The sequence below is a fragment of the Hemicordylus capensis genome, chromosome 6, assembly GCF_027244095.1.
Source record: "Hemicordylus capensis ecotype Gifberg chromosome 6, rHemCap1.1.pri, whole genome shotgun sequence".
NCBI lineage: Eukaryota > Metazoa > Chordata > Lepidosauria > Squamata > Cordylidae > Hemicordylus > Hemicordylus capensis.
In genome coordinates, this window is record NC_069662.1 from 1,826,800 (window position 1) to 1,838,088 (window position 11,289).

Here is an 11,289-nt window from a genome sequence, read left to right on the forward strand (position 1 = left end):
TGGCGCCCACAGAGCCCTGTGGTTGTCTTGGGTAGAAGAATACAGGAGGGGTTGACCATTGCCTCCTCCCGCGCAGTCTGAGATGATGATGCCTTTCAGCACCTTCCTATATCACTGCTGCCCGATATAGCGCCAGCGGGGATTCGAACTGGCAACCTTCTGCTGGTTCGTCAAGCCTTTCCCCGCTGTGCCACTTAAGGTGAACCATCCTGTCCAGTGGTTGCCATTAAAAGCCTCTTTGGGGTGGGGGTGGGGGACATCAGGCCATGCAGAGCTCTGTGGGTTCCAGACCTAGGAAGCTGCCTTGTGCTGAGTCAGACCTTTGGGCCGCCTTGCCCAGGACCGCCCTGCCCTGGCTGGCAGCTGCGGTTCTCTCAGATCTCAGGCCAAAAAAGGCCCCTTCTCCAGCACTGGCGACTTGAGGTCTTGTTAGCGGAAGCAGCGACCTTCAGCCTGCAAGGCTGTGTCCGTGTCCGTGTCCGGCCTCTGAGCGATGGCGGGTCCTCCGTCTTCCAAGCCCTGCGGGATGGCTGCTCCGGTTGACCTTGGGACCTTCTTGCTGCAGGCCCCTCCCCAAAGGAAGTCAGGGAGGCAAGCGGGGGGGGGGGGGGAGCCGTGATCCCAGGCTGCTGCCTGCTGAAGCCTAGCTGCCAAGTGCTGGACTTGCACCCAGGAGCCAGAGCAGCAGCAGAGGGGACAGGAAGACCAAGGGGGGCGGTGTGCAGATCCAACCTTCCTTCAAGGGCCCAGGGAGAGGGGAAGGCAGCCAGGAGGAGCAGGAGCAGCAGCCGCCGCCGCCATGAGCTTCCTTATCCGCCAGTGCGCTCCCAAGGACATGAAGGACCTCATGCGGTTTGTGAGGGTGAGAGGCAGGAGGTGGGAAGGCCTCTCTGCAGCCCCACAGCCCTAAGCAAGTGGAACTAGGCGCCTGGGGGCCTGGGGGCCTGGGGTGTGTGTGTGGCGCCAGAGTGAGAAAGAGATAGTCCTGAACCACAGGGCCCAATCCACCGGGAATGGGGTGGCCATATTCTGGCTTTCCAAATCCGGGTGTCTAATTTGCATCTGATGTAAAAAGTTTGGAAAATAATTGTCGAGCAGAAGAGTGACGGCACGTTTTGCTCCAGAACTCTGCTTCTACAAGGGCGGGAGCTTAGCTTTTGGTTTTGTTTTGTTGCTGAATGAAAGCTGGAATCTGGGCGAATCTGGGTGGGCAAAGCAAGCTGGGTGAGATGCTTAAAACCCAGGTGAACCCCGGAATTCCGGGGCGGTGGGGCACGGCAAATCTAACCGGGAAGTTCTCCAACCTTGCAAGGCCTACTGAAGCAAGCAGGCCTCAAGTGAATGAGCGGAGGTGGGTGGGTGGGTTATTTGGGGTGTGTGTGGGTTTTTTTTCTTCCTTTGCCCTCTGCATTTTTTGCTGCAGGCATCAACACCCCGGCTTAGGCCAGCCCGCCACTCCTGCTCCAGAGAACCCAGTTTCCTGGGTTCTGGAACCTAAATCTATTTAGATGCCTGGTGTCCTGGCATCTAAAGCAGGCCCTGCTGGGTTGGGGAGCGGCAGAAGAACGAGGAGGCGCCCAAGAGTTCTGTTGCTGCCCTTGCAGACGGGCACCGCTGAGTCCCATTTCTCTCTCTCTCTCTCTCTCTCTCTCTCTCTGCAGGAGATTGCAGGCTTATACTGCGTCCCCGTGGACACGATCCGCATCAAAGAGGAAGGTGAGGAAGGGGCTATGATGCGTATGTCTGGGTGGGTGACATTTTGTCTTGAGGCTGCCTGGCAGGGGCATCATTAGGGGGTGGCCCGTGGGGCACGGGCCCCAAGGAATTCCTCAGAGCTCTGAATCTCATCAGCCACCTCCCTCCTCCGTGACCTTTCCCAGGAAGGAAGGGTAGCCACGCTGGAGGCACCTGCCGAGAGCGGGGGCGGGGAAGAGCTCCTCCTAGCCTCACCTGGCTGCTTCCACCTTCAAAGGGGCTGTGTTGGAACATTAGAGACCTTAAAAAACATATGCAAGTATCATTACGGGAACAATAAAACTCAGGATAATGTACAAACATGTACGTTTCTTGGAATAATTTAAGATGAGATTTGTTGCATTTAAAATTGTTGTGCATGTCATAGAACCTTTTCTTTCTTAGGAACCTAGGAAGCTGCCTTATGCAGAGTCCGACGCTTGGTCCATCTAGCTGAGGATTGTCTTCACAGACTGGCAGCGGCTTCTCCAAGGTTGCAGGCATCTCTCTCAGTCCGATCTTGGAGCTGCTGCCAGGGAGGGAACTTGGAACCTTCTGCTCTTCCCAGAGCGGCTCCATCCCCTCAGGAGACTGTCTTCCAGTGCTCACATGCACTATTCCATTCCAAGGCAAACCAGGGCAGAACCTGCTTAGCAAAGGGAACAATTCATGCTTGCTACCATTTAATATACCCTGTTTCCCCGAAAGTAAGACCTACCCCGAAAGTAAGACCTAGCAGTAATTTCTGATGTACCGCTAATATGTCCTAGTGCATTTTGGGGGGCTAAAATTAATATAAGACACTGTCTTATTTTCGGGGAAACACGGTAATAATTTAAATTGTATTTTAGTTTCTTTTGATTCTCTCAATTTTGTTTAAATTGTTTTGCTTAAATGCATATTACAAAGATTGGGATTAGACATTGTAATCTTTAATATTTCTGGATGTGTTGTCTTTATAAATAAAAATCAGAATAATTTTTTTTAAAAGGCATAATTATTACGACTGAGTTTACGATTGAGCTTAAGAATCAAAAGCAGGGCTGCTGGCCTGGGTCCCAGAACCAGAGGCAAGCCGGTCCTCAGATATTTCGATGTCTTCAGTGGCTCCTCCCTTCAGCTGTCTCTTGGCCGGGCCTGCCTGATCCTGCTTGGAAATGGATCCTGCTTTTTACAATTGGCGTGATCACCCTGTTCATCCCTGCAGGCCCTCTTGCTTCTGTGGCAGGACTAACCAAGCATGAATTTCCCCCTTTGCTAAGCAGGATCTGCCCTTGTTTGAATGGGAGACAGGGGTCCCCATTCCCTCTAACAGGGGTTCCTAGGCATTGTTGACTACAACTCCCAGAATCCCCAGTTGTAATTTATTTATATATCATATTTCTATACCGCCTGATATGTATATCTCTAGGCGGTGTACAAAATTTAAAATATTTAGAAGTCACAGATTAAGATACATGACAATAAGAACAATAGAATAAAATAATTAAAACAATGTTTTTTAAATTATGTAATAACTTTGGTTTGGGGATTATGGCCGTCAACAACATTTGGGAATCCTTGTTTCCCATCAAAGACGAGCAAAGATGACATGTTTGTCTGATCACTGTAATATATTCCCCTTCGGGGATGGGGCTGCTCTGGGAAGATGAGCACCTGCCTGCTTGCCTGCAGAAGGTCCCGAGTTCCATCCCTGGCAGCATCTCCAAGATCTGGCCGAGAGATAAGACGCCTTTCTGCAACCTTGGAGAAGATGCTGCCCATCTGGGGAGACAATACTGAGCTGGATGGACCAAGGATCTGACTCGGTATAGGGCAGCAGCTTCCTATGTTCATTAGGACCGTTGCCCAATTAACAACTTCTTCACTGGTTTCTTCGCTGAAACCCTAAGTTTTAATTAATCAATTGTTAAATTTGCATATGAGTAAAAAGCACAGTTTTGTATTGAAAACATGCTTCCTGCTTTTGGATTCTGTTAGTAGGCATTGTTTACGAAGCAGCCTTCTCTCCTGTGTGTGGGGGAAAGGGGAAGGCCTCTTCTTGGTATCTGCAGTTTTTATAATAATAAAACAATGCACTTAAAAAAACCCCTGCTGTCCTATTAATTGGGGCTCATTAAGGTAGGTAAGGAATCTGTCTATAATCTACCTGTGTGGTTGCTAAAAGTCGACCCTGTCTTGATGGCACTTAATCAATCAAGCATTCAGGGTTGGGTTCTCAAACTTGGGTTCCCAGATGTTGTTGGACTACAACTCCCATCATCTCCAGCTCCCAGTTGGGGATGATGGGAGTTGTAGTCCATCAACATCTGGGGACTCAAGTTTGAGAACCCTTGCCTTGAGGGATGGGGCTTAGCTCATTGGGAGAGTCCCTGTTTTGCCTGTAGAAAGTCAGAGGTTCAATCCCTGGCAGCATCTCCAGGAAGGTCTGGGAAAAGCTCCTGCCTGAAATCTTAGAAAGCTGCTGCCAGTCAGTGTAGACAAGACTCAGCAAGACTCTGTATAAGGCAGCTGCCTATTTTTGCTTTGTTTTAGTCAATAAAAAGTTTTAAAGTGAAGTAGTTTAGCTGATTAACCAGTTAAATGTTGCAGGGCTGCTAACCCCTTCCCTCTCTCTCCCTTCCCTGCTTCTGCCCCAGATTTGAAGGAGGCTGGATTCGGGAAGCACCCCAGATACGAGTGCTTTGTGGCTGAGGTTCCTCCCGAGCAAAAAACCAAGGAAGGTAAATAAGATACTCGGGGGAGGTCCGGTTGCAGTTCCCACCAGCCCGTTTGTAGCAACCCAAAACTGGGGCTTGTATTCTATCCACTATTTCTATTTTGTTGTTTAGACGTTTGTCCCAATGAGGATCCTGTAGAGAGTGTCTGGGGAGAAGTCGGAAAGGAAAAGGGAGGGGAAGGGGGAGGAGAAAATGTACCTTTTTCATCAGTTCATATTTTAAAGACAATGTACCTATTTTAGTTCATAATATTTTAAAGTGTATTGATTGCTATTTCCGTGTGTTTTAGATGAGTTAAGGTTTTAATTGCTGCTGTGTTTGAGTTTGCAAACTGTCCAGAGATTTTATATGGGGTGACATATAAGTGCAATAAATGCATAAAAATAAATAGGAGTGTGGAATCCTGGGTGGAGGAGGGCCGTGGCGGCGAAGATCGCAGCCCAGTTGCAGGCTTCTCAAAGGCCTTTCTTCTCCCTGGCACAGACCAAGTGCCATTGACAGATGCGCGGAAGGCTGTGTGGGGCTGGGGGCCCTCCAGGGCTGGGGGCTCAGCAGTCTCCCCCACGCCCTCACCCTGCCAAACTGGCTGTGTTGTGTTTCTGCCCCACAGGTCACACTCTCATCGGGTACATCCTGTCCGTCTACACCTATAGCATTTGGAGAGGGAAGAACCTGTACATCGACAATCTGTACGTCATGCCCGAATTTAGAGGTATGATCTGGTTTCTAGAGTAGAGCACTCTGCAGTCCCTTACCCCTCTTCCAGAGGGACAAACAGAAAATCACACTTGGGGTCCACTCGATCCAGTACGCTGCGTCTCACCCTGACCAAACAATGCCTGTGGGAAGCCCACAAGCAGGGCAAGAGTTCTCTCCCGCTGCTGCCCTCCAGCCCCTGACATTCTCAGGTTGGCTGCCCCTGAACTTGGAGGCTCCACTTAGCCAACATGGTGAATAGTAATCGAAAGACCTCCTCCTCCATGTGTTTGTCTAATTTCCTTTTCAGGTTACCTAAGCCAGTGGCCTTCCTCACGCCCTTGGCAGCAAATGAAGCCTGTACAAAAGGCATTATGTAACGCACCAATAAACACACAGATTCCATCAATTAGCTGGAAATTGGATGAAAAGTTTCTTCCTCTTGCCAGTGCAGGATCTGCCGCTAATTAAAGTCATTGGTGAATTTTAGGATTATGAGAAAGGGAGAAAAATGTGTCTTTCTTCTGTAGAGGTGTGCACTGCTTTGCTTTCGTTTTTAAGCCATGTTTATTTTTTGGGCGCCTGTTTGTTTGTTTAAAATTCTGGCTTTTCAGTGTTTAGTTTTCCTTTCATTTCAGGACCCACTCAAAGAGTTCCAATTTGTTTTGAGGGTTTCCAAATAAAAAACTTATTGCTTTCAGCTGCTTCTTTATTGCTTTCACCTGCAGCAGCTGCAGCAGCTTCAAGGCAACTTGCACCCCTCACCCAACCATCCAGGACGCATCATCATCAAACAAACAAACAAACAAATCAATCAATCAATCATCGCGAACAAGGTCGTCAGAGGGGCCTTTGCTCCGTGTGCCAACATTGAGAGAGGCTAAATTGTCGTGCACACATGACAGGGCCTTCTCTGTTGTTGCCCCCGGGCTCTGGAATGCTCTCCCGGTGAATGTCCGCTTTTTGACATCTGGGGCTGCTTTGAAAAAGGCTTTTACCCTTTGCCAGCCTCTCTGCTCCCCTGCTGCTTGATCCTGCTCTTTTTTTAAAAAATAGCAGCTGCTTTTTGGTGTTTTTATGGCTCTTACTGGTTTTAATGTTTTAGTCTGATTTTTATGGTGTTTTATTATATTTTAATGCGTGTAAACCACCTTGGGATGAGTTTTATGAAAGGCAGTGTACAAATGGAGCTATAAATAAATACACACTTGCATAAAATAACCTTAGGGCCATTTGGGTACAAAAATGACCACCGCTGCCATGATAAAATAGCACTCCCCCCCCATGGCCTTTATAAAAACAAACAAATCCACACCACCCTGGGTCAAACATGGGTAAAAAGCTAGCCATTACTCAGAGGGGATCTGCAAATCATGCCTGCCACCAGAGCAAAAAGGCAGACTAAAAGTCCTGCACCATCCTACCTTCCGCAAATGAATGGGAGTTCCAGAAACAGGCCCCCATTTATCCTTCATCCCAGTCGTTTGGGGTCAAACTGATCCCATTTGATTAGGGTTCCGCTCCTTGTTCTCTGTACCAGGGATTCCCAGATACTGTTGACTGCAACTCCCATCATTCCCAGCTGCAGTGACCTTCGGACATTGGGAACACTGGTTCCATTCATTCCGATAACAGGCACACCCGCTACTACCCACTGGATTCTTTGGAGAGGGAACCCAGGAGACCTAGCTCCCTGCCCCACTCTCTCCCACCCATATCCGACTTCAGTCCATTGATATGATCTCACAACAGATTTCCTGTGGTTCTCTCTTGCAGGGAAGCTCATTGGGGACATGTTATTCCTGCGAGCGGCAGAGGTGAGTCCGGATCTGGGCCCGGCCCGACCCTTTGTCCCCATTCAGCTCTGTTCTTCCTGAGAGGAGGGACGGTGAGGAAGGTGCCGGTGTGTGGCTGGGGGGTCAGGCCACGTCATTTCCAAGGATCTCACGATCCAAGAGGTGCGGAGGCGTAACTAGGGAAAAGGGCGCCCGGGGCAAGCACTGAAATGGCGCCCCCCACCGCGCCCCCCCACCCCCCAACATACTACATTATACTTAGGTTTTTCCTCACAAGCGCCCGCTGCCGCCGCCAAGCCAGGCCACTGACTGGCCGCCAGGCGCCAGCAAAGCAATGGGGGGGGGCGCAGGCGGCGCGCGGAAGGGACCGCTCGTGGGGAAGGGGGCGCCGACGCGCTCCCTTGACTGCTGCAGCGCTGCTGCACTGAGCAGGAAACATTTGTATTAACAAAAATTTTTAATTTTTTTTAAAAAATTTGGTCATGGCGGCGCCCCCCACGTGACCAGAAAAGATGGTGCCCGGGGCACGTGCCCCCCCTGCCCCCCTATAGTTACGCCTCTGAAGAGGTGTGCTGGGATCACAGGCTGCTGCCCACATGGGACACACGTTACTAGAGTAGAGTGGGAGGAGAGACCACAGGAAGGAGTCCCCACGTCACTGTTGCTGGCCACTATGAACTGGCCCAAGGCCAAGGGGAGTGTGGGATGGCTCGCCTGTGAAGCTGGTTGCAGGAGGCCTGCTATCCCTCCAAAACAGTGTTTGGGCTGGTCAATATTGCTTGTTACTGGTCATCATGAGACATGACAGAGGTATATAAGATTATGCATGGAGGAGAGAGAGTGGACAGAGAGAGAATTTATCTCCCTCTCTCAGAACCCTAGAACCAGGGGTCGCCCCATGAAACTGAAGGCCAATAAATTTAGGACCGACAAAAGGAAGTACTTTTTCCACGCAGCGCGTAATTAATCTATGGAATTCTCTGCCCCAGGATGTGGTGATGGCCACCAGCTTGGATGGCTTTAAGTGGGGCTTAGACAAATTCACAGACAGGTCTATCAACGTCTATTAGTCGGAGGGCTATAGGCCACCTCCAGCCTCAGAGGCCGGATGCCTCTGAAGACCAGTTGCAAGGGAGCAACAGCAGGAGAGAGGGCATGCACACACCTCTTGCCTGTGGGCTCCTCAGGGGCATCTGGTGGGCCACTGTGCGAAACAGGATGCTGGACTAGAGAGGCCTCCTTGGGCCTGATCCAGCAGGGCTGCTCTTCTGTTACTGGTCCAGTGTTTGGATGGGTTGTTACTGATACCCCCAGATAGCGGTGGAGACGGGACTGACTTTCCTTTGGGCTGCCCTCTGTCCTCTGCCCTCAGGCTGCTTGGCTCAATGGCTGCACCCAGCTGCGCATGCACACATCCTCGCAAAAGCCGGAGAACCTAGACTTCCTGTTCCGACGTGGAGGCGAAGACCTGACCGTCAAAGAAGGCTGGCAGCTCCTCCGTTTCTACGAAGAATCGCTGCGCAAGATGGCAGCCCAGAGCAAGTTCTAGCCACCGACAGGTGACCCTCCTGAGCACCGAGCCTTTTGGGGGAGGAATGGAGCTGCTGTGTCCTGTGAGTGGGCCTTCAGGAGGGGAGGGAGGCCACGTGTTTGGGATTCACTGGGACGTAGCCCTGGGCCTTGCTTCAGTGCCAGGACTATGTCACAATAAAAGAGAGTTGTTTTCTGAGCATGCACAGAATGCCTCTGTCATTTCCCCGACTAACCACAAGCAGGTCCTGCAAATCTGGAACAAGAGGAGGGGGCTTGAGCCCCGGCCCCTCGCCTCTTGGGGGAAAGAGTCCGTTTCTCTGGAGCACCCAGGGGCCCACAGAATCCTTTTGCCCTGAAGGACGATGACCACCATGGAAATGTTCAATGAAGTTTATTCTATAACTAGACTGGAGGTCCCCCATAACTAATCTTTAACCTGAGTCTAGCTCCCTTTTAAGATTAAACTAATTTCTCGAATTCCTCATCGCCCCAAGAAGCCCAGATCTGCAGCCTGATGCTCTCCCTCTGTCAGGGGCCTGAGTGATAATTAACAGGAATAGGCAAATGCAAAGGGCCCAACTGTGCCATAAATCTTTCACACAATTATTCTTGGGCTTTGGCCATTGTGGCTGGGGATGATGGGAGTTGTAGTCCAACAAAAGTTTGAACACCCCTGCCGTAACCCAGTGGGATAGTTCCAGCTCTCACACTGGCCAGAGCAGAATATAATTCCATTAAAACAAAGAGAGTGTCACCCTTTCTAATTTATAGAACTACAGACGAAAACATGATAACATTAGTTCTAAATTAAGGCTGTCCATGTGATCAACGTTTGTTGGTTTAACATTCCATTTATATACTGTCTTTCATAAAAACCCATCCCAAGGCGGTTTACAAAAGTTAATACAATACAATTCCATAAAATCACATTAAAATATTAATCTCTGTTAAGACCATAAAAACACCAGAAAGCAACAGCCTTAAAAACAAAAACAGAGTGATGGGAAAAGAGAGACAGGCAACCCTTAAGGGGTAAAAGCCTGAACAAATAAAAGCATTTTCAGTTGTTGTTTTAAAAGCAGCCACAGATGCCGGAGAATGGACACCCACCAGGAGAGCATTCCAGAGCCTGGGGGCAACAACAGAGAAGGTCCCGTCCTGCCCACACCACAGTTGAGCCTCCCTCACTGCCGCCACACGGAGCAGAGCCCCCTCCGATGACCTTGTTGGGTGGGCAGAAGCCCTTGGGAGCAGGCAGTCCTTCAGAAATCCAGGGCCCAAACCATTAAGGGATTTAAAGAGAATATCCAGCACCTTGAATTGGATCTTGAAAGAAATTGGCAGCTGGTGCAGCTCTTCCAAAATGGGTGTAATATGCCTCAAGTGCACAGTTCCTAGCCACTGCATTCTGCACCAACTGAAGTTTCCGAATAGTCTTCAAGGGCAGCCCCACGTAAAGCTCATTGCAATAATCCAGCCACGAAGGGATTAAGGCATGGGTAACCGTGGCCAGATCTGCCTTCTTGAGAAAGAGATGCAGCTGGCGCACCCTGCTGGCCACTGCCTCCACCTGAGCTTCCAAAAGCAGAGCCGGGTCCAGCAATACCCCCAAGCTGCACACCTGCTCTTTCAAAGGGAGTACAACCCCATCCAGAGCTGGTTGAATCCCCCCATCCCAACTGGCTTTCTTACTGACTGACAGCACCTCCATCTCGTCTGGATTTAGCCTCAGTTTGCTAGCCCTCATCCAGCCCATCACCGCCTCTATCCCCTAGTCAGGTACATCCACTGCCTCCCTAGGACCCGACGACAAGGAGAGACAGAGAGGAGTGTCATCTGCATATTGATGACACTTCAGTCCAAACCTCCTGATGACCTCTTTCAGCGGCTCCAGGTAGATGTTAAATAGTATGGGGGACAAAACCGAGCCTTCCGGGACCCCGTAGGCCAACGGCCAAGGAGTTGAGCCCCAGCACCATCGTCCAAAACCTCCCCTCAAGAAAGGACCGGAACCACTCCAATGCAGCACCCTCCAGTCCCCATATCTGAGAGGCGGTCCAGAAGGATACCATGGCCGATGGTACTGAACGCTGCTGAGAGGTCCAGCAGAACCAGCAAGGATGCAATCCCCCTGTCTCGTTCCCAGCGTAGGTCTTCCACCAGGGCGACCAAGGCTGTTTCAGTCTCAAACTCGGGGCGGAATCCAGCTTGAAAAGGGTCCAGATAATCTGTGTCATACAAGACTTTGCAGCTGCACAGACACCACATGCTCTATCACCGTGCCTAAAAAAGGGCCCATAGTTATAAGGGCTGGGAGGATCAAGGGAGGGCTTTCTTAGTAGAGGGATTGCCACCTGAGCCTTAGGTGAGGTCTTACCACCTTAGGCGAGGTCTTACCACCACCTGCTTGAGGCTCGATCTACCTGTTCTATCCCTGGCAGATCTTATTAGCCAAGAATGGCAAGGGTCCAGAGCACACAGTGTTGCCCGCACACTGCCCAGGATCTTGACCACCTCCTCAGGCGGCATTCACTGGGAAGAATCCAACACAGCAGGACCAGATGGTTGCCGAGGCACATCTCTGGAGTCCAAAGTGGCACAGATGCGAGCAACTTTGTCTGCAAAGTGTCAAGCAAACTGGGCACAGTGGGCTACCTGTGTGAAGCAATTACTTTGCCACATGGAAGAACTCTGCTGGCCTAGGCAGACGGAATGGAGGCGGAGAAAAATGGTTTCTTCACCAACCCTAGTGCCACCGAGTGGGGGGTAGTCCTCACAATGGGACGTACAAACAGTCCGTGTCCAGTCAG

At 50.5% G+C, this 11,289-nt stretch overlaps 1 protein-coding gene across 2 annotated transcripts; it reads left to right on the forward strand.

The window, feature by feature from the left end:
* The first annotated feature begins 595 nt into the window (after nt 1–595).
* LOC128331945 (diamine acetyltransferase 1-like) lies at nt 596–8,675 on the forward strand. Of its 2 annotated transcripts, XM_053266048.1 has the most exons (6): nt 605–862; nt 1,662–1,716; nt 4,374–4,457; nt 5,065–5,166; nt 6,927–6,967; nt 8,319–8,675. In XM_053266048.1, exons 1-6 carry the CDS (start codon nt 800–802, stop codon nt 8,493–8,495), a joined length of 522 nt encoding a protein of 173 aa, XP_053122023.1. In that variant the 5' UTR covers nt 605–799; the 3' UTR covers nt 8,496–8,675. The 2 variants fall into 2 exon arrangements, with proteins under 2 accessions (XP_053122024.1, XP_053122023.1); XM_053266049.1 differs by lacking the exons at nt 6,927–6,967; nt 8,319–8,675 and adding an exon at nt 5,461–5,850 and having other exon boundaries at nt 596–862.
* The last annotated feature ends 2,614 nt before the right edge of the window (nt 8,676–11,289 follow it).

Bases quoted from the DNA above. Each gene is read 5' to 3' on its own strand.
- LOC128331945 (XM_053266048.1), top strand. From the start codon at position 800: ATGAGCTTCCTTATCCGCCAGTGCGCTCCCAAGGACATGAAGGACCTC. The intron at 863-1,661 runs GTGAGAGGCAGG...CTCTCTCTGCAG, and splicing joins ACCTCATGCGGTTTGTGAGG to GAGATTGCAGGCTTATACTG. The intron at 5,167-6,926 runs GTATGATCTGGT...TCTCTCTTGCAG, and splicing joins CGTCATGCCCGAATTTAGAG to GGAAGCTCATTGGGGACATG.